Below are 22,930 nucleotides of genomic sequence, written 5' to 3' on the forward strand. Positions count from 1 at the left end.
TTGGAACACAATGCTTTAATCCGTTTACCAATGAAAGTTACAGAAAAAGGTCTGAGCAAGGTGAGGTTTCTAAAAATGTCAAAAGATGTGTGTCCCAATTTTAAATACAGAAGAAAATCTTCAAGTTACTTCTTCATAAAGTTCTTGCATAAAAACAGGTTATTCCCGATCCCGTACACATAGGGACTGATAGATGTGTAGGAAGTTGTGAGAAAGAACTCAGTCTCAGCCCAAAACGCATAGTCAGAGTGGCTGACGGTCAGCTGGAAGATCAGGTAGAGACTCCAGTCTACCTGGAACAACCCCATCGCTGCCAGCACAGCTATGGTGCTCCTCTTGAGCTTCTGGTCCTTGTTCTTCGTACTGAACTGGCTCGACCCAGTCTCGCTCGCCCCAGGTGTGACCGTCTTCCTCTGGCTCAGCAGCACCGCAATGATGAGGTAGCTGGTGACTGTGATGATGATCAGAGGCAGCAGGTAGCACACCACGATGAACGTGTACTTGTAAACACGGTTGAGTATGGGGCAATCGTTTCCACTACACTGAAAGAAGTTGGAAGGGCAGCTGCTGCTATTCCTTGTTGTGTTTCCCTGAAGGCCTTGAGGCTTGATTGCAAAAACTGGGAGACAAAGCAGCGTGGCGAGCATCACAAAAAGCCCGCTCACCATCCAGGCCGACCTGGCGTTGTCCAGGTAGATCGGGTTGACCCTCTTGTCGACGTCTCTCAGCTTCTGTCCACGAAAGATGCAGATGAGGACGGTGAAGAAGATGCTGGTGATTTCTCCGAACATTTTCAGGAACTGGAGCATGTCGCACAACCAATTGTCGATGGTGGAGGTCTTGAGGATGATAATATCGTAGATGTTCATGGTGACAATTTCCTCCAAGTTGGCAGCGGACAGTCCCAAGAGGAAGAACTCGAAGGATTTGACCCGGGCAAGCTTAGTCTGAATGATGGCAAGGATGAGAAATACATTACCCACAAGTCCTATGCAAGAAATGAACACTCTTAAACCCAGGAGGTTGACAGAGAAATAAATCATTGTTGAAAGAAGCTAAATCTTTCAAAAATCTTTCACTAGTTGTTCTTTCCCGAGAAGCAAGCAGAGGTGGGAGTTTTAAAGCAAATGTGTAGCATGTAACCCTTGTTATCAAGTTCTCAAAGGTGACAAGAACCTAGATTGGTGATTGGCTGCGCTCATTATAGAGAAAGGAGGACCCTGGAAACATTGAATGCTGGGAGTCATTATAGCTTTACCTCAGAGCATTTCAAAGCTTCATCTTGAGACCAGCACATTGTCTGATTTAAAGCAGTGACAGGTTTTTCCACTGGCTGACATCACCCTCAATTCCTGCAAGAGCTCATTTACATCCACCGACACTTGTTTTTGTCATTTCGTGATTTAATTAGCATGCTATATTTTATCTGACAGCACACTACTGTGACATACTACAAAAATCTTCTTGATGACATCTTGCTTAACATGTCCAATATTACCAATTAGGCAGTTAACTTGAGTACGTTTTATCTATTCATTATTAGAGGTGTGAGAAAAGAATGAGGGGGTCAAAGTCAAAGACCTCTTCAGGATATCAAAATATATATCTATTGAGATAGAAAAACAATTGGCTGATTGGACAAAGATCAGTGAATTATGGTTTGATCATTAGAAACTCAGGAGTCGTGTGTGGGTGGCTGTGTGTGTGCAATTTAGGATTTATTTTATTATTTAGAGAGGTAATAGACAGAACATTTAGGTCGTACAATGTGTCAGTTGTGTGTCTAAATACAAAGTATTTTTGGGAATTTCCTGTTGATTCATTACAAAAGAGTACGAGAGAAGAACTGTTCAGGACTGAAAACTGACATGCTTGCAAATATGTTGTCTTTGGAAAACCAATATAGTACATTTTGGAGGAATATCTCTATCACTTAATTAGGGTATAGGACTTCTGCTGTAAACAATTGAAATATCCGTCCGTTCACGTGATTGTGTGGTGGGCAAACAGAGTGAAAGGCATAATAGGACGAAGGCTTTTGGCTCCTGTTGTTCACACAGGATCAGTTCATGTTCCAGCTTGTTTCTTTTCCTCGTTTACTGCGCTGTCTAGTTAGCAGACGCTCTCTTCAATCAAGCCCTGCATCCTGATTCAGCTTAATTGTGGATCCCTGTGTGTGTGTGTGTGTGTGTGTGTGTGTGTGTGTGTGTGTGTGTGTGTGTGTGTGTGTGTGTGTGTGTGTGTGTGTGTGGTGTGTGTGTGTGTGTGTGTGTGTGTGTGTGTGTGTGTGTGTGTGTGTGTGTGTGTGTGTGTGTGTGTGTGTGTGTGTGTGTGTGTGTGTGTGTGTAATTAAAGATAAGCCCTACATTGGCAGTAAATGGGGAAACTAAGTGTGATGTAATGAGCCTGAACAGATTAGTTTTCACCATTCAATAATTTTCAATCAGAGACCTGATCAAATGTGATTTACTAGTGGTTAAATTGTTTCATTCTATTAAGGTGAAACAAAGTTAATTGATTGCTTTAAAGCACTTTTTTTCTTTTTGTTTCTTCTCTTTATTTTACTATAACTCCAACTTAATGCACAAATCACTGTTGTTAGTGATGTTGAATTTGGGTTTTTCCAATAATCATATTTTTTGTCTTTCTTATTTTGTACACACAAAATCCCAAACATAATACACTCGTGTTAGAAGGAAATAACATAGAGTTTTGCTTTGGGAGGTTACCACAAAACATTTATTTAGTGGTTAGCACAAAAACAAGTTGATAGCCCCACTTAACACTTGACTCATAGCCACAGCAGTGTTTCGAGCCAAATGCTAACCAGCATGCTAACTTGCTGGTAACATGCTAATGTTTAGCCAAGTGGCCACCTGTAGGTCTGAGAAGTGTAGCCAATGCTGAAGTTCCTGCACACTTTTGAAAGGCCAGCTGGGGGCGCACACAAAATGTCAAGTTTTAAAGAAGTCTATGAGAAAATTACCCTATTTCTCACTTGACAGACCCCAGGCAGTGCGGGTGGGAAACATCACATCCTCCACCCTGATTCTTAACACCGGTGCCCCTCAAGGCTGCGTGCTCAGCCCTCTCCTCTACTCCCTGTTCACCCACGACTGCGTGGCCACACACAGCTCCAACACCATCGTGAAGTTTGCTGATGACACGACCGTCATCGGCCAGATCACAGACGATGACGAGACGGCATACAGAGAGGAGGTCGAAAACCTGACATCTTGGTGCCAGGATAACAACCTCCATCTCAACATCAGCAAAACAAAGGAGCTGATTGTGGACTACAGGAAGCAGCAGGGAGAGGGACACGCCCCCATCGCCATCAATGGGACTACGGTGGAGAGAGTCAAAAGCTTCAGGTTCCTTGGGGTCCACATCACTGAGGACCTGACATGGTCTCTTCACACCACCACCATCACCAAGAAAGCTCGACAGCGGCTCTTCTTCCTCCGCAGGCTGAGGAGGTTCAAAATGGATTCCAGGATACTCTGCAACTTCTACAGGTGCACGATAGAGAGTATCCTCACTGGCAGCATGACGGCCTGGTACGGCAGCTGCACCGACCTCGATCGTAAGGCTTTACAGAGGGTGGTGAAAACTGCACAGCACATCACCAGGACGGAGCTGCCATCCATGGAGGACCTTTACTCCCAGCGGCTCAGGAAGAAATCACTACGGATTATCAAAGACCCCCATCACCCCAGCCACAAACTGTTCTTTCTGTTGCCGTCTGGCAGACGTTACCGCAGCATCCGGGCAAGGACAAGAAGATTCAGAGACAGTTTCTTCCCGCGGGCAGTGAGACTGTTAAAAAATTGAACTGTTGAAACAACTTCAAACATTCAACTGCTACTCAGTAGTATGTATCTAATACCTAATATATATATATCATTCCAATAACTTGTATATAGACTCATACTGCACTATTCCACATCATAACTTTATTTCATTTTTATAACTATTATTATTTTTGTATTGCTCTTGCTCTTATTGTTATTATGTTATGTTATTATGTTGCATTGTTGGAGAAGCCTGTGACATAAGATTTTCAACTGCATAATTACTCTGTAGCTATGTCAGATTGACAATAAAGAACCTTGAACCTTGAACCCTTGATTTTTCTTTTAAGTTTATGATCTTAAAGGTGGGGTATGTAATTTATTTCAGAAACACTTTTTGTTATATTCCATGGAATGCTCTTAACATCCCGATAGCAATGAATATATTAAATGCTTTGACAATAAATACATTAAAAAAATTCATCTGTGGAAGCCGTAGCGCTGTAAAAAGCGTGTGTTTGACTTCTTGCTACCAAGACACACATGTTGTTAAATATTCTAAGTGAAGACATTTTGACTTAAATTAGACAATTATCTGTTTACTGTTGCATCTGAAATAGAACATAGCCATCTACTCAATGTTTTTTTGTTTTACTAAGACAAGTTAAAATGCCTGTTAAAGAGGCTTCTATGCAAGAAATCGACTTATCAACTTCTTGTTTTAATGATTCAAAGTGCTAACATGGACTTGGCCTTTAGGGACTCAAAACATACATTGCACATGATCTTCATGATTTGAAATCAAACCTGAGAAACTGGGACTACTAAACTTGGACTTGAGCCATGGCACGTCGCCAGCATACATTTTCATCTAAATGTTAATATGCTGCGGCAATCAAAATGAATCATTTGCCAATCACTGTTTTAAGCTGCTGAGTTATATCGCTTGGTGAAAGAATTACATTTAATTAACAGTTCACCAAATTAAAATGTGTTTGACACTTGCGCTGAACTGTTAGCTGTTGAACAATCACTTGTCCGTGGGATTAATTAAGTGCGAAGGTGTTAAATAGAGTTTATAAAATACTTTAACTAAATGCATGGTTGGTTTCAGACATTCAAGTAGGAGTGTAGAGGGAAAGCTTCCTTTTTTTAGGTTTCAGACCTCTACAAATCTGGACTAAGCGTTTTATAAAAGTAACGTTTTAGTCAAATTCATGTGTTTGAGAAGTAGTGAGCATATGATAAATAAAACTATTATATTGCACAACTGGTGTGACAGTTTTTTAACAGATGTTTTGCTTTAGTCAGACGCAGCCCCAATTCACTTAAATCCATCAAGCCTTTACTTTGTTTTTGGATTCATCCTCCTCATGCCTGAGAAAACAAAGGTTTCCTCTATAATTCAATGTAACTTGGGAATTCAACCGAAGTATCTTTATTACAGAGCTTCTGTAAAAGCCAGGCGGATAATATTAAATAATGCAGGACCATCATTTTGTCAATCTATTTTTTTTAAATAACATTTTATAATGCATATTCTTAAAAGTCATATCACCTACACACAACCAATTGACATAGTAAACCTGGGGGTTTTGGGGCTCTGAAGTTAGTCTGAATACATCTCTGGTTTATGGTTTGAGTGTCATGGAAATGATATGAAGAAATACTCAATTGGGCACAGTTTTATTGGGAATATAATTAGAATTTGACCCATATTTGCAACTTTTGGCATGGAGCCCTTGCAAGTGCCACAGCTGAGGTTTTCCTGGCCTGAATCCCACTTTGGGATACACTGGTTTGTTAACAGGTGTTTCCAGGCTGTCTGACAGTCATCCCCCTGTCCTGTTAATACCACAGCAACATCCCTCCAAGAAAGTTACCACGGGTGGGACCAAGAGAGGCAGATACGCGTGGATACCCCTTTAAAAGACTCACCATGTTGCCATCACATGCTTCAGCACAGAAGTAGGATGAGGATGTTCTTGTTGTTGTTATATAAAACACATTTGTTTCTTGTAGTCATATACGGGACTGGACTGGACTTTTGGTGATTTTTGCTATACTTTGTATGGCAGGAGGGGGCCCAGCCCACACCGCGTGTCAGCGCTGCAGTCAGTCATGTTGTGCTGCTAGTTGTTGTTCAGTAGCAACATACACAGACTGGTGTACAAACTGAGCGCTGCGTGCACTGGTAATGCCAACTGACGGGATATAAGCGACGTGTGTGCGCGAGACGGACTCTCTACTATCTCCAGCAGCAACACTCAAGCTTCCGCAGCCGTATTGGCAGTTGGAGTGGATGGGATATATGAAAACAAACATCCTGAGCAGACCCCGCTCGCCTCGGAAAGGAGTGTTACCTCTTCTTACGAGAACAGAGTTGTTGGCTCCGTCTCTTCTCTCCTCTCGTCGATATTTTTGAAGTGGCGAACATTCGTGGCGGGTGTATTTCCTCTAGTTGAGCTGCATCGGTGAACCAGTCGGACGAGGCGGACTTGCCTTACCCAACCATTCGGAAAACAAGGTGCCCTGACTGGCTCCTCGCACCATTGGAAAATTAGACGAGATAGTGCCCGCCACGCAGAGCTACGTTACGGTAAGTAGCGGCTGCTCTACGTTATCTTTCCTCGTTAATTCTCTTTTTTGGATTCAGGCAGAGCAGGGGTCGCATGGCCAGCTTTCCTCCTTTTGTGTATGTTTTTAAAGTCATGTCTGGAGGACATTGCAGAGGCAGATAATGGCCATGGTGATGAAGGAGATTCCCAGGGAGTGGTACTCTCAGTCGGACTGGCCGTTCAATGTGTGTTATCATATCCCCTCCCTCCCCCAGTCACATCCAACAACACCACCAGCAGCAGCAACCAAAGTGTAATGTCAAAGCGATAATAGTGCTTTGTGTGCTCACTGGACGGGAACAAGGTCAATTATAGGGACACAGTAGCACACGAGCTCACTAATATTATAATTGGTTGGATTAATGCTCACCTGGACGTCCACCCCCCTGTGTTGGTGTGCGCGCGAGGGGTTACAAACTTTATGGCACATGATCCCATGAGGCATTTCTTGGGGGTTGTATTTCACTCATATTGGGCCTTAAACCGGCTACTTTAGTGGGAGTAAACAAATATGCCACTTCGAACTGAGGGTTAACAGTCAGTGTTGTACCGCTCTGCTCAGGTAAATGAGGAGGCAAAGCCAAATGCCAAAGCAATTACCCCACATCACCGTTTGCCAATTAGGTCATAAAGGCAATGAGCTCACAACGGATGATGCTGTTATGACATCATGGATAAACCCCCCGAGGCGTGGGTTAACAGTGGATGATCTTCAGGACATGCACTGTTGACAGATGTGTGTGAAGGGAAAGTGGATAAGGAAGGGCTTCCTTGAGTGAAGTTGTTCCTGGAGAATATTGCAATTGTACATGGTCTGTACTTATATGATCAGTTTTGTGTAAATATTTGTATCATGTTCCACTAGATTAGACATCCAATCAGGATATACTGGAGTTTCTGTGTGGTGTCATTTTACTTTTTTGTGCAAATTTTAACTGGAATCTGTTAACCTCATGATTTTTTAATTCCCTATCCTACGCTTTGAATGTTACCCTTCATTTGTACTCGCTTTGTTGGTTATATAATAGCTATGCATCGCATGTTAATACTTGCAAATCATGCACTTTTAATATTGAGATAGTGAATCAACCATATTTAAATATTTGATCAGTACTGGTAGACTGGTATTGCGATCTGTAAGTTAAGTAAAAGTTGGAATACAACTATGCAAAGTAAAAGTCCTGCAATCCAACTATTGAAGTCAACGTAAGCATTGGAAGCAACATTTACTGAAAGTATCAATAGTGAATATATTCCTTCAGCTATTACATTTTACTGAGTCAATAAATGTACTTCAGTTATGGCTCTAAGTGGAGATATGGGATGGGAACTCTAAAACATCAGACATGCATGTCACATGCTTTTACTTGGGATAGACTTGTGAGGATGTCTGATCAGAGACTCAGTAATAATGTTATAATATGTTTAATTTGTACATTTTGCGTGGTGATCCCTGGGCGAACACTTATTCTATTTGAACGCTCAGCTTTTCCTTTGCAGAGCATGTTACAGTACTTTGATATATTTAGGACATTGGGAGCAATATATTTCTTTGTCGGTTGATATATGGTGTAAACAACAGTGAGAGACTTATTGTCTCATAAATAATAACTATAGTGTAAAACTTGATGTGCAGTCTTGAATAAAAGACAGATCTTGATGTGCAAAGTTACTCTTAATGACACGAAACATCAGCTCAGGTGAGCTGCAGCTTCTAGATAAGGACAGTGTGAGCTCAGTGAAAATGAGACAAAAAGTACATCCCTTTGTCCTATCTAGGACAAAGGGATGTACTTTTTGTAAAATTACCTCCAGTTATGTTGATTTCTTAGGGCTTGATGACTGATAAAAGTTTGTTGTCCTTAAAGGTCCCATGTCATGGCCATTTCTACTGATCATAATTCCATTGTTGAGGTCTACTAGAATAGATTTATACTGTGCAATTTTCCAAACTCACATTGGTTTCTCAAACAGCATCTCTGTATAGTATGTGTATTCACTCTCTGTCCTAAACGGCTTGTTGGAGCTCCTGCCCCCCCCTCCCTATGAGCCCACTGTGCTCTGATTGGTCAGCTCGCCCACTCTGTTCTGATGAGTCCACCACCGTAACAGCGGAACATCAGTGATTATGTGTTACAATGGCGTTAGCAACCAGAAAATGAGACCAGTAATGACAAACAGATGAGAATGCTGCGTGGGGTCTGGGTGCCGTGTTGGCGGGACGTTGCGCGGCTCGCTGCTGCGAGGAGCGGACAGTGTGAGCTGGGTTCATTTCCTGCTTGCTGCGTGGGGTCTGCAAGACAACGAGACATCGCGAATGGAAGAGGGAAGGGGGGGGGGTGCTGAGGAGGCTGCAGCACCCCCATCTGCGAGGCTCCACTAGCACCCGCACCCCCCCCCCCTCCCAGCACCCCCAAACGCAGCGCACCTACAGTGTAAGCGCGCCCCCCCCCCCAGTGCGTCACAGTTTCGCTGCTGAGAGTGTGTGTGTGTGAGGAGCTCCACGGATTGGTCCATTTGGACCAACGGGTCCATTTGGGTATGGTCACGTCACTGTGCCCAGGAAGAAAAAGAGAAATCTCCAACGAGGCGTTCTGGGGCAGCATAGACAGGTATTTTCTGTGTTAGAGTTTTACTCGCTACAGGGTGTACTTTGAGGGCTTGTGACTTTGCAGACCGTTTACATGCAGAAAAACCTACATAACACACAAGGGGACGGGTAATAACCGGAAAAGCATGACATGGGACCTTTAAAGGCCCGGACACACCAAGCCGATTTTGGCCGTCGATGGGCGTCAGGCCAACGATGAGCGTTGACACGCCCTACTCAGAGTGGTGTGTCCCGCACCGTCGTGTCTTTTCAGCCGTGTCGACACCTTTTCGGCCGAAAAGTCGGCCAAAGGCTGTCAGCAAAATAAATCACTCTGATTGGCTGTTCAGCTAGCGAATCAGTGCATGAGAAGCGAAACGGAAGTGAGGGACCCAAACAAACTATTAAGAAGGCAAATCTGAGATTTATTTAACTCCAGCTCTCGACACAGGTTCGGGAAAGCCCCATGAGCTTCTCGCTGTAGAGTGAAAATGGAACGCACACGCTATTTGTTGTTTGTTTATATCACACAGTCTGTTCTTCTTCTCTCGGTTATCACGCAGTCTGTCTTCCGGTTGTTGCCTCTTTTGAATGACGAATACACACTACCGCCGCCTGCTGGTAAGGAGAGTTATTGCCACTTACACATGCGCAGTTCGTACGTGCTTCTTGGCCGTCGGCTGAAGTCTTTGTGGTGTGTTCCAGTGCGACACATGGCCAAGACGCAGAGACACGAGGCGACACAACAGTAGGGGGTCCGTCTGTGTCAGTTCTTTGGTGTCAGCTTGGTGTGTCCGGGCCTTAAGGCAGGTAACCTTTTTTCCTCCAAACTTAGGAGCAGAATATTTAAGATCAAGTGATAGAAAATGTTTGCTGCTTGTAAACCCATGAGGCTTGGACACACACAAATAAGGAAATTAATCAAAACATCTATATCTGGAGAAAATGGACAATGTGAGTGATTAGTAAACTAATATACTGTTATACTGACTGTATAATGCAGTGCTTTACTATTTCACATATATAATTAGGGATAGTAGTTGTTACCATTCTGACAGTCAGGCCTCCTCCCCAATATAGTCTGAGGGATCTTGAGATGACTGAGGAAAGCAAAATCAGAAACACTTTAGATATTAATCTTTCCGTGAAACATTGCTGAATCAACTTCTTATTAAACTTGTTTTCTGATGTTCAGCGAACTTAAATCACTTTCAAAACGTATGAGACAACTTTGAATTTATTAATCAAACTCACTTTAGTTTCAGCGTATTCAGTCAAGTCACATTTTAAGGCAGGAAGGGGAACATACAATTTGAAATTAAGTACCTCAAAACTGTACTGAATAACATTATTTTAGTTAACATACTTAGTGATGCTTCAAGACTAAACTTAAAGGGCACTCATAGGGGCTGACCTCCACCAACACCATGGCCTACCTCGCAATGTTAATGAGAGTGAAAAATAATGCGAGTTTGCCCTGTGATTCGGATCCGCTCCAAAATGTAATCCATGTCCCATATCCTTGCCTCAAGTTAAATTGAAGTCAGCCCATTCGTTTTTTCCGTAATCCTGCTGACGAACAAACTGAACAAAAATCATGACCTCCTTGGCGTAGGTAATCAATTGTCAATCTAATAGGAAGATATTTGCTCCTTAGTGAGATGTCTATTACTCTTATAGGCCTTGGTCTTTCAATGTTTTATTAAAATCAGAGTTGAAAGAATCACTTTTAACAACCGTCACATTTAGTAATACTCTCTCTGTTCACACCTTCTTAAATGCCATGAGACTGGCAGTGTAAATGAGAAGAAAACAAAGAAACAGATCTGCCATGCCACTCTCTGACACACTAGTTTATTGTAGTTGAACATCAATCTTTTGGAGTTTCTTCAGCAGACTTCACTACACACAGCACCTCTCACCGCTCCAACCTCACTAAGCCATCGTAAATGTCATAAAACTTTAATATAGAAGCGTTTAAATGACTCACACCTAGACCCATCATTAAATAGCCATGCAGGTATAATAACCAAGCCATAACTGTAAAGGCTATCCACTGAGAATGAGCTCTGCCAATATACAAATCAAATACTGAAATCATCAATGAAACACGGTCCATTGAAAGGGTTTTTGGATATGTGGCATATCCTGGATATTCCACATCAACCTTTTGTGCCATTCATTTACAATACATTGGCCTTAATTCCTGCAACATAAATACCACACTAGAATTTCTACAAGCTCCACAAATCTTACCCAAGTCCTCTCAGTCGCTGTAAGGCAGTTGGAGACATTAACTAATTCCTCAAGTACTCCACATATGTACAATTCTACGGTACTTGTACTATACTTCTATTTCATGCTTCTAATAGTTCTACTCTAGCTTATTTTGGAGGGTAATGTCATCCACAACTCCATTTAAAGTCTTATGATCTGTTTAACTGACTGTACATTTACATTTAATTTAACTGTCACACTTAATCAAATATAATGGGCATCCATGTGTACATACATCTGCTGCGGTTTGAGTAGCTCCCGAAGAGAAGCAGGATTAGCGTCACGGTTGCTTGGTTTCATCGGACGAGGCTTGTTTATGTTTATTCACTGTCATTGTCCTGAAGAAACCTGGTACCTACACACCAGGTTTCCAGTCAGTTATTTGAAATTAATCACATCTGCTGGACTGTTTTCTACCTCATCACATTACTATAGGAAAATCTAGCCACATCTGACCTTGTGAATACATTTTAACATGCATGGCACTGTCCTTTCATGGTTATATATGATACATTCATAATTAACCCACGGTGGCCCTTCAGGTGTAGAAGCTCTGCCTTGATTATTCAATTAATTTGGCCTGCCATGCTCCTTGTCCAGTGCTGTGACACTTTCATGTCTGCTCTCAGGCGATGAAATGTAGAACAACTGAATGAATGTCGTTAGTTACTGAAGTGTGTGTGTGTGTGTGTGTGTGTGTGTGTGTGTGTGTGTGTGTGTGTGTGTGTGTGTGTGTGTGTGTGTGTGTGTGTGTGTGGTGTGTGTGTGTGTGTGTGTGTGTGTGTGTGTGTGTGTGTGTGTGTGTGTGTTGTGTGTGTGTGTGTGTGTGTGTGTGTGTGTGTGATGTGTGTGTGTGTGTGTGTGTGTGTGTGGTGTGTGTGTGTGTGTGTGTGTGTGTGTGTGTGTGATGTGTGTGTGTGTGTGTGTGTGTGTGTGTGTGTGTGTGTGTGTGTGTGTGTGTGTGTGTGTGTGTGTGTGTGTGTGTGTGGTGTGTGTGTGTGTGTGTGTGTGTGGTGTGTGTGTGTGTGTGTGTGTGTGTGTGTGTGTGTGTGTGTGTGTGGTCCTTTGGGGCAGACAGCACTCAGATGGACAGGGGGTGGATCGCTTCTGTGTGTGACATTCAGTGGTCCATGTCTGCTTTTCTGTGACAGAAACTAGAAAAACACCCTCCTCACTGTTTATTCTCAGTGTTAGGATGTTTATGCATCCATCAATATGAGTTGATGAGGAAATAATAATCAGTGCCACTATAATGTGTGAAGGCTAGTAATCTTGTGTTTTTGACTCTTAACCATGATTAATTTTCCTTATCATGACGGACCTTGCATCACAGTAACATGTGTTCGCCCATAGGCTGTAAACATAACATACCAATGTGGATAAATGCTTTTGTCAATACAAGTATTTGTCTGCTTGAAGGAAAGTGATGCTGAGTTGTAACAGCTGCAGGTATGAAGCTGAGTCTTTCTCTGTTCGTGTCTCTGACTGTTAAGAAATATGTCAAAGTGAATCATTGAATGAGCAAACTCTGACTTTGAACAGTAGTTGAGCAGCGCCTGAACAGTAAGGGTGACACAGACGTGACATGGACATTTCCAAATAAAGGTATATCTTCAAGACAGCTAAATGTATCGATGACATTTGCATCGATGATATTGATTGATGATCAGTGAATTTACATTGATCCTGATTGGCATCATTTAGACTTTACTATTAATATAATGAACAATAAACTAGATAAGACAAATCCATTCATGTCCACAATTGTATGGGGACCATATGGGGACGCATCATTTGTGTATTTCTTAAATCCTCTTAAAATATGATTGTTGATGTCCACTGCTGCTCAGAAAAATGCATAATGAGCTATTTCTTTACATTTTGCTGACAATTCTTCAACATTTTTGATTTATTATAATATATAGTATATAATACTCAGAATACAAGGACTTCCATCAGTCCGCATTGTGTTAGGTCACTATCTTTCACCAAAGGAACTAACAGCCATTTATGTAAATTAATTAATCGATTATTCTCTTAACTACCCCAGCATTGGAGTCTTTATGGCCATTTCGCCGCAGTTTGACACTAGTTTTACCATGTCGAAGATGTCTCTGGTGCAGTTGTGGAAAATAACTTAGTAAATGTACCCAAGTACTGTACTCAATTACATATTTTAGGTACTTTTACTTTACTTGTGTATTTCCAGTTCATGCAACTTTATACGAAATATTGTACTATTTACACACTACATTTTTTGACACCTTAGTTACTTTGCACGTTAATATTGTTAATTCATAAATTAAATCCACTAATGAATTATGACGTACCATTATGGATTAAGATACCTGGCAGTATAAAACGTAATTAACAGTTATTACCAGCTGCAAAATTAAAATTATTTACACAATATTGGGTCAACAATTAGAATCCAGCGATATATCACCCTGAAAATGGACATTCATCGTAATGAGTACTTTTAATTTTGGTACTATATTTTGATGCTAATACTTTTGTACTTTTACTTGAGTAAAATGATGAATGCCAGACTTTCACTTGTAAGAGAGTATTTCTACATTGGCGTATTGTTACTTTTACTTAAGTCAAATATCTGAGTATTTCTTCCACCACTGCTTCGGTGTCAGAATCCCAAACCTAATCAGCTCTTCAGACTTGGGTGGTTACAATCTGATCGCTGATTTCATATCAAATCTACATCAACTCCACAGGTGGAAGTTAAAAAGAGTAATTCATTTTATAAAACAAACAACAAGTGATAGGTTCCTAGCAATCAAACTGGTTGTATCAGCTTCTGTTAAAAAGAGTACATTTTCTTTTTTCATTACACAATGTGATAATCAGTTGATATTCTTTCACACGGCACTAAAAGGCTCAGCCTGAAACGGGCACCTTTTTTGACGAGATTGAATTGATGTAATAACAGTGTACTCAACCGCATAATTCAGCCCTTTGTGCCTCTCTGACTTTCATCACCATTTCTTCCCATTAAGGGTTTTGAGTAGGCCCTACTGTAGGTAGGAAAGTGGCCGCTTTCATTGATGGCAGGTTGTGATTACAACAAAACGACAAAAAAATCTTTTTTTAAAGGTTTCTGGAAAGAGAGAAAATGCTCCTTACATCTCAGATTCAATTAAAAGCGTTAAACCTAATATTTTGTGGCAACTAAAACATTTACAAGTGGTGGTGAGAAGCAAATGTTAAGGCTTGGTAAACTACACCCTGCTATTTCCAGATGCCATTTATGTGGGGCCATTTGTGTTTAGCTGTAATGACAGACAAGATAAATAAAAGGGGTAACTGCTTGGTTTCAAATGTTGGTACCAGGTCATTTATTTCTTTGAATTCACACATTTTTCAATTATTAACTGTGTCCACATGCAGGATCTGAAGGGAAGTTTAAAGCACACAGTCCTACTTTAATCTTTTAAATAAGTCGCAGCAACTAATGTGGCCACATGAAGCATGTCTTTGACAGAGAGGAGGCGGTGGCAGTGTGGAGACATTATGGAAATATGGCAACGGCTAGTCACAAGCAACACCCAGAACCTGTCCACCCTATGAGACACACCTATTAGCAAGGTGCCGGAAATCTGAACAACTACACTGCCACCGCCTTTTCTGTGAGATAGACACACACCTGTTATTCACAATAAAGGGCCATATTTAAATATTTAAGAGCAAATACATTTTAGTGACATAAAAAAATAGAAATTAAAGGTGTATTTTTAATGTATGAATGTTTCCAATTTCTTCAATGATATTGATCATTGCTCACAGAATCAATCTATTGATCCTGATTGGCTTTGAAACATTTTTAACTTTACAATTAGGAAAGAAAAGTACATTTAACATCTTTAACGCTGGTGATAGAGATTGGGGGGGCACATGCTCTCTGTATTTCCAAATACTTCCAAATAGTTTTATTAGAATTTATAACATTTGTTTATTTAGCTTAAACTATGTATTTCAACCCACTACAACTCTGAACTGCTGCTAAATGAAATGCGTCATGAATTCTTTTTTTTTGCTGACAATTTACGTCCTAAAAAATGAATGCAAGAAGTTTGTATTTTTTTATAGTGTGGTCGGTATTCAACTTTTAAGAGTCTTAATGCTTTATTTACCGGAATTTAGTGGGATAACAATACACAATGGAGTTGATTGGGTTTTGTGGGACTAGGCCATTTTGAAGTGACATATGCTACTTGCCACCAATTGGACATGTTGGTGCTTGGATTTGATGCAGGGGCGGACTGGCCATTGGGAATACCGGGAGCTTTCCCGGTGGGCCGGTACCGAAGTGGGCCGGTACCGAAGTGGGCCGGTCGGACAAGTCACTAGCACCCACCCCCCCCCCGTTGACAATTGATTAGCGGTACCGAGTTGGGCCGGTCGGCCGGTCGAGTTTCCCGGGCTAATTTTTAGTCCCAGTCCGCCCCTGATTTGATGAGTTGGTTCATCTTGGTTACAATCCCAGCTAGTAATGGAGAGTTGAATACAACCTGTATTTAATGATTGATGTCTCAAAGTTAACATGAATACAGTAAAGATACCAGTACAGAGCTGATTTAAAGCGCCTTTACATCCCATAACTCATCAGAACTTTGTTAAATGGGAAGCGTTTAAAAACCATATTTCCCACGCACCACATGGGACACTGTGGATGTCATGTGAAATGCCTTCCTGCTTCATATGCATTTCTCCAGACGTGTTTAAACAGTCTGGTGGTTCACTGGTCGTGGTGTGGTCTGGTCACGACAAATGACAGGGTGAGGCTGTGTGTCGTCGTGGTGGGGGGGCAGTAACATCCATCGGCCGTTATGAGACCGCGCCGCGTTTTTAACGTAGTGGAAGACAAGTTCCGTCGGACATTAAAGGTGTAGTTTGTCCAATAAACAGCTGTGTGTCCGTCATTGGAGGACGGGGGTGTCAAACCAGGCCGGCAATTGGTTCAGAGGAAGTTTTTCTGTGCAAATCGGTGGAAGCCCAACCAGGAAGAGCACACACACACACACACACGAGCACACACACACACGAGCACACACACACACACACACATACATACACACACACACACACACACACACACACACACACACACACACACACACACACACACACACACACACACGACACACAACACACACACACACACATCTCGCAGGCAGCGCCACCGACCGTCCTCTCTCCACTCCTCCCCAGCTCTCCCAGTTACGGAGCTCTGCCATCGCACCAGTCCGGCGGCTTCCTCCCCCTCCTCGGTACCCGCAGATTTGTTCGACGGTTTCCCGGCTGCCAGGAGGAAGCGTGTCGGCGAGCCGTAAGTTAGCAGCTCGGTTATTTTTGATGTTGCTATTTCGCCCTGAATGTTTGAAGTTGTTCCGACTGCCCAGCCGTCCAGAGAAGGAGCGCAGAACCCATTTTTCGCTTCGTGCACCAGAAGCGATACACGGGGCTGTTGCTACGTGCCATATCCTCCCCAGGTCTCCACCAGGACCGGGACCAGAATAGCCACGGTGTCGGTAATGAGGAATCCGGTTAGAAAAATGTGATCAAGAGTGCCCTTTATTTTTGCTTGGTGTGTGTATGTGTGTGTATTCGGGTAGCCCCCCCCTCCTCCCCTCTCCAGCCCATATTTAGAGCCTGGCTGGCTACTTCAGATGGGCAAGCTACGTCAAGCTGTACTGTATCATCCTACTGTATTCCACGGTGTCTGTATGTATATGTTTACGCATGTTAAATGTATGCAGGTATGTATGTTTGAAATCTCCCTCGACATCTCAGCCGATGCATGGATCAAGCCCAAGGCTGCGATGCAAGTCTTTTGGAAAACACCAGACAGTGACCTAATGTTTGAAATTCTTGTCTCTTCTTGATAAATTCAACATGCCAGAACCTCGTAGCTGCTAGCTGTTGGGGACATGGGACATATACAATAAGAGCTTTCTCAATCCGTTCCCCAATGGCTGGTTATTTATCTGTGATGTGTGTTCTGGCTCGGTCTTCAAAGTTGGGGTGTTAATTGCAGGTGTAATATTGGCTGATGGTGAGTTGGTAAAGATCGCAGCATGTACAGACAGTAGTCGTTTCTGTTCAGAGAGCAGTTGGAGTTGTTTATGCATGGTGTAATGCATGTGGCTTAATGGTTGAATAATGTAGTGGACACCTTACAATGAAGCCATAGCTTTTATTTTTTGGCATCTTAACATAACGTATAGAAATAAATCGAACTTGAGTTTTCAATTTTTCCACGAAGTCACATATCCCTGATTTGAGAAATGTTATACAAGTGTAGTACAAGAGCAATCTACAATTTAAGGGTTGTAAAAAAAAAAAACTGGGCTTGGGGGGCAGAAAAAGGGGAGGTTGGGGTAAATAATCACAAATGAACATGTATTTATTAATTTTGTATACATTTATAAATAGTTTTTAACCTGCTTTACATTTGAGTAGCTGTGCTATGACACACCATAACATAGAGAGAATACAACACCCTATAATAGTCATTAATTAAAAAAAAAATGTCAATCTGAAATCGGTTTGTTAATATTTACCACAAAAATATATAGTTTCAGGTCCACTTTGCTTAATGTTTTTATCTTGATGTACTTTATTGATCCTAAACATGGAATTATTATTTCCATGTAATATTTCCCATTTGACTCAATGAGTGTTTGGTATTCTGTTTAGTGTTTGAAGAGATTGCTTTATATTGCATGGCAGTTTGATCTCATTATCACATCTGTATTGTTGTACATTTAGGACACATTTCGGTCCTCAGTGGTGGCCTTAATGTGAGATTTTTCACATTATAGTGCTCTGTCTACTGTGTTGGATTGTATTTATTTTCAAGGAAATATTGTAATATTTAAAGCATGTTTATAGTTGAATCTAGAAGCTAGTGCAGGAAACTTGTGTTGGACTGAAATATTTGAAGTTTGTTTTGATGGTTGCTTTGTACCTTGAGTTTCTCAGTGTACAAAAATATGAATGGAGTCTATAGATCTTACCCTGGGTTGCTGTTTTACACACATTTTCTTCTGAATTCTGGTCTTATCATAAAAAAGTATCCTGGTGTGCCCGGTGTTTGATGCTCTGAAAGGAACTGATGATCTATGTTCTTACCAATTAGAGACAGAGCGCAGGGTCATTGATCTTCCAGTAACTGTGAGATTACTTCCTGAGGATCACCAGGCCTAACTGTTTAAAGAGCCAAATTGCTGTTCAGCCAGAACGCTGCCACATGAGATAATATCTCACAGGTTATCCCCGCCAGTGTTCCCCCATACACTTCTCAGCAGTGACCCGCAACTGCCGCTGGAAAATAATCTTTGTGGGTTTAAAAAATGTTGATAAAAGCTAATTATCAAGGTTGTTGTTCAGAAAGGAGAGTTGCTTTAAACACACTTTGTTATTTAGGTAAATTAAATCCTTCATTTGTCAGATTCTGGATTGGTTTTCTGGAATAAGTATGGAGAACTTCTGAAGTTAAGGTTGGATGTGTATGTCATTCTGGTATTCAATTTCAGTCTCAGCAGGCAAGGTCACACTGCAAAACGGATTACATCTTCTCAGAGAAGCAAAGCCCAAAACTAGCCTTCCTGTGATAGGAAAAAGACGCAAAGACATGCACTGAGATGACGGATCACATACTAACTGATGTTATCATTCATAAACATAAACCCAAATAATGTGTTTCAAGGTATTACAACTTTTTGTGTTTTCTCAGTTGTGGAGTGATGAATATAATGCAATAATTTGTTTTAAATACCTTTTGGAAATGCTGATTTGGGAGTTGTAGTCCATTAACCCTGGAGCGTTACTCTTATTGGCTATTGGCTTGGATCTTTCTGACATTTAAATGTTGAACCTCCTGCAGACTGCGCAAGCACAGTCAGACGAAATCAAACATGTTTGAGAAATCTTGTCGGCTCCAACAGTTTGGCCAAAGTCCTGAATGAGTTCACATTACAGAGGAATCTGCATCAAGCATCAGAGCCTCACACAGCCATGCTAGTCCGAACAGAAGCCCTGGCCTGGGATGACTGCTTTTCCAGGTGATAAACTGCCATTAAAATGATAAATTGTTTATTCGGAGGGAGACCTCAGAGTTTTTTATCATAACTATGAAGAATTCGGCCGAACCAAACCTCCAAACGCATACCAGCAGACGCATACAAGCTAGTTTTAAGCTAAAAAACCGCAAACATCTCTTGAAAATATCACCTGACATCAAATAACCCCAACCCTAATTGATCAGTTGTAACTATATAATTGGATTGGGTACGAAAAACAATCTCTTTTAAGTTAGAAAAAAATCTCCATTCAGTTCAGAAACTTGGATGGCAGAACATTCTTAATTGTATTCTCTATAGGGAGATTTGTGGTGGAGATTCTACCATGTGTACTGTTATCAAATGCAAATATTTTCAAGTTTACCCATCTTATTAACCAGACAATACATCTTTATGACTCGAGCTCCAGTATAAAAATACACTGCATTAACATTTCCCTGAGCACCGAAGTAAAGTCATGGTCTGTATATGTGCATTATCTAAGGAACACCTGCCTAAACATATACATGAGTCATTCATCGGTTGTTTATTGTTGCAATTTCACAACAAGCTCAGGGAGTCTTTTTTCATGAATACTCCCAAGCTTATTGTTTGTTGCTAATGGAGTTTAATTGCTAAAGGATTTTACAATGTGCTCAGGGAGTATTCACAGTACGTTGTGTCAGAGATGTATGCATGATATTACCTTTCTCATCATGTATACGAACTATGAATATATATGCATTGAGACACACATTTTCTACTGTAATTTTGCCTGGTTCAAATGTAGACTTAGCTTGCTTTGTCTTATTTTCCTATTTGAACATCATATTGTAGTTTTGCCCTTTTGACATTTTCCTATCACTCTTAACATTTCAGACTAAACAATTGGCTGCAAGAAGCTGTTATTTGTATTCTGTGTGCACACTAGGTGATAAGGCAACAAGAGCAGTGAATGAATGACAGAGTGCATCAGTTTCTTCTTTGCTACATGAAACAAACAAACCCCGTTATAATTTGAGGATCACAATCGGGCATTCAGAAGCTGAGAGCTCACCATATGATCAAATCAATTCAGCCTGATCACAAAACCATTGGTCTCATTGTTAAACTTTTATTATCGCATCGGATGTTGTGGTGTTTATATCCAAACTGAGTGCTTGTGCCAAATAGTCGATATCTTTGTTCTGCTCGTTTTCATGCCTTTTATCATTTTCTTTGTACTTCAGTCCCATCAAGCTTTGTCTCGTTTCGAGTCAAGACAATAAAAAAGGTTTGAAGTTGTATTAATGGTCCCTTCTTGGTCCATAATACCTTCCTGTTACCACTCCCTAAGTGTCTGCCCTGGCCATTAATCCTGCTCTGCCAGAAAAATGCTGCCTGCTGATCTTAACTGTCTGTGATTTTGAAGAAACAAAAGCTATACAAGTTCTACAAGTGAAGGGCTGAACCAGCTCTCTGGATCTAATTAAAGCTTTGTTTCTAAGTAACTTGAACCACTGTATAGATCACTGGTTTTTGCTCGGTTGATTTTAAACGTTGTAAGCACACGGTGAAACTAGGACAAACACATTTTTGACCACTTGTCGGTCTCTTTATCTCTAGGCCCCGTGGAGAAGCATGTGATGACTCACGCAAGGCAGAAGGGTTCCCTCAGGCAGAGCGACTGTAGTGCTGAGCGGTGGGATAACAGCCCTCCTTTGCCACATGTTGGCACTATGGGCGACACCTGGACTGAGCGCTCACTTAGATTCGGGAGGACAAAGAAGATAAGCGAGATCATCAAACAGAAGAAAGTTAAGGTCAAGAGTGTGAATGACAAGGCAGGGAAGAAAGAAAAATCTGATCAGAACAGAAAACTTGACCGGAGGCGCGACAAGAAACGGGACAGGAAGTCGTATCCTTTGCGAGGCAGGGCTGAGACTTCAGACGGGGAGGGGCTCAGCTGTCATGTCCTCCTTACCCGATTGGAGGAAAGCATCCGCAAACAGGAGAGTTGTAAAGAAAGCGCGCGAAAGGATTCACGCCGACATTCATCTCTCAATCCCAAACCCAGAAAAGGGAAAAGCAGTGAAAGAAAAGAGGCAACGTCATTACCAAAAACCAAATCAAATTCAAAAAGCCCTAGTCATGGAGAGTTGATTCTTTTCCCAGAACCTCGCAAGCGCAGACTGGCCTCCCTGAACGCCGAGGCGGTCAACAGTTTACTGCTTGAAAGAGGTACTGACGCTCAGGTGGCAGCTAAACTGGCCAGGAGACAGGAAGAGTCCACAAAGGGAAGGTCTGCCTTGGATGCAAATCCAACCAGGAGTGGTGTCCCTGGAGGTATAAAGGCTATGCGTGGAACCATCACTAAATCCTCAACGACGCCCAAACTTGAACTGTGCCAAAGCTCTAAGCATGTCCAGAAGGCCAAAGCCAACCAAGCAGAGAGCGGGGGGATGAGCCTGGAGAGTCTGGATGCCCCCGCCCCCAGACGATTGGCTGGACTTAACGCTGCAGCCCTGCTAAAGTTAACCAGCTCCTCTGCTACCAGTAAACAGAGAGTAAAGGCTGCACCCACAGCTACTATCACAACTGACTGCAAGGCTTCTGCTTTGGTCAAAACCCCAAAACAGCTCTCAAGGGTCAAACTCAAACACAAGGGATGCTCACAAAAACAGAAGGGGAAAAAGGTCCCTGCCCTGCACAGTGGGTGCGCAGCCTGCAAGAATAAGGCGGACTTTGAGCCCAAAGTGGAGTGGGATACCGGCAACTGCACCCATCGACTGACCAAACCAGGGTACCAGTCACGCAGCATGCTAGCATACCCGCTAAAGCAAGTGAAGGAAGAGCCTCTGGAGACCGAAATGAGCCCATACTACTGCTGTCCGCCAGAGGGCTCAATGGAATACTGCCACCGCTTGGCCTTCTTCCTGGGCCAGCAGCCCTACGGAGAATCAGACGATCAGCCACTTAACTCAGCCATAACCCCTGTGAATCGCGAGTGCCTCGTAACCTCACCGTCCCTGACGCATTCCCACCCACACACAGCTCTGACCCTCAGCCCACACTCCTGCCTCTGCACCGCCGACCACTGCTTCTCTAGCTACTACGTTCACATCGCCCACCCGACACACACTGGAACATCGTCAGCAGGTCTGGCCCCGCGACCTCTGAACTTTCCCCCTTCCAGTTTATGCCCTAATCGGACGAATAGCTCCAAGCTGCTGGGTCCGCAGGTGTCCCACGGCTCGGGGCTGACCCACTCTGCCTACTGCAACTCGGTGGCTTCGCCCTGCTATGGTGAAGCCTGCGGGATCAGTGGCTACACCTACAGAGCCATGCCTCCCGTCACCAGCAGGGGATGTTCTTTCAGTACAGGATGCACTGAATGCACACACAGCATCAAAACAGGTGAGTGGAAAAAATAGATAGATTACGTATTTGAGCTGATTCCACTTTCAGATGAATGAAGCAAATTGTCAATATCATGTTAAACAACTAGAACTGAGAATGTCTAAACAACTACATTTTTCAATCACATCTGAAGCACCTTTCCCCATATCCCAATGCTATCATGGTATAAATTAAAGA

The 22,930-nt window shown here is 42.2% G+C and overlaps 2 protein-coding genes across 4 annotated transcripts in view; one reads left to right on the forward strand and one right to left on the reverse strand.

Annotated features, from left to right (window-relative positions):
• On the reverse strand, window positions 1-6,857 carry LOC117498617. Its single transcript, XM_034150811.1, has 2 exons — window positions 6,783-6,857; window positions 1-947 (listed from the first exon to the last, which is right to left on the reverse strand). Exons 1-2 carry the CDS (start codon window positions 6,855-6,857, stop codon window positions 126-128), a joined length of 897 nt encoding a protein of 298 aa, XP_034006702.1. The 3' UTR covers window positions 1-125.
• Window positions 5,763-22,930, forward strand: part of LOC117498398 (bromo adjacent homology domain-containing 1 protein) — a 25,512-nt gene continuing 8,344 nt past the window's right edge. The window contains exons 1-2 of one of the 3 annotated variants that reach the window (XM_034150465.1): window positions 5,763-6,393; window positions 20,960-22,750. In XM_034150465.1, the coding sequence (XP_034006356.1) occupies window positions 20,980-22,750 (1,771 nt within the window). In that variant the 5' untranslated portion in view covers window positions 5,763-6,393; window positions 20,960-20,979. The other 2 variants (XM_034150466.1, XM_034150467.1) reach the window with 2 other exon arrangements.

Source organism: Trematomus bernacchii, unplaced genomic scaffold (assembly GCF_902827165.1).
Source record: "Trematomus bernacchii unplaced genomic scaffold, fTreBer1.1, whole genome shotgun sequence".
Taxonomy (NCBI): Eukaryota; Metazoa; Chordata; class Actinopteri; order Perciformes; family Nototheniidae; genus Trematomus; species Trematomus bernacchii.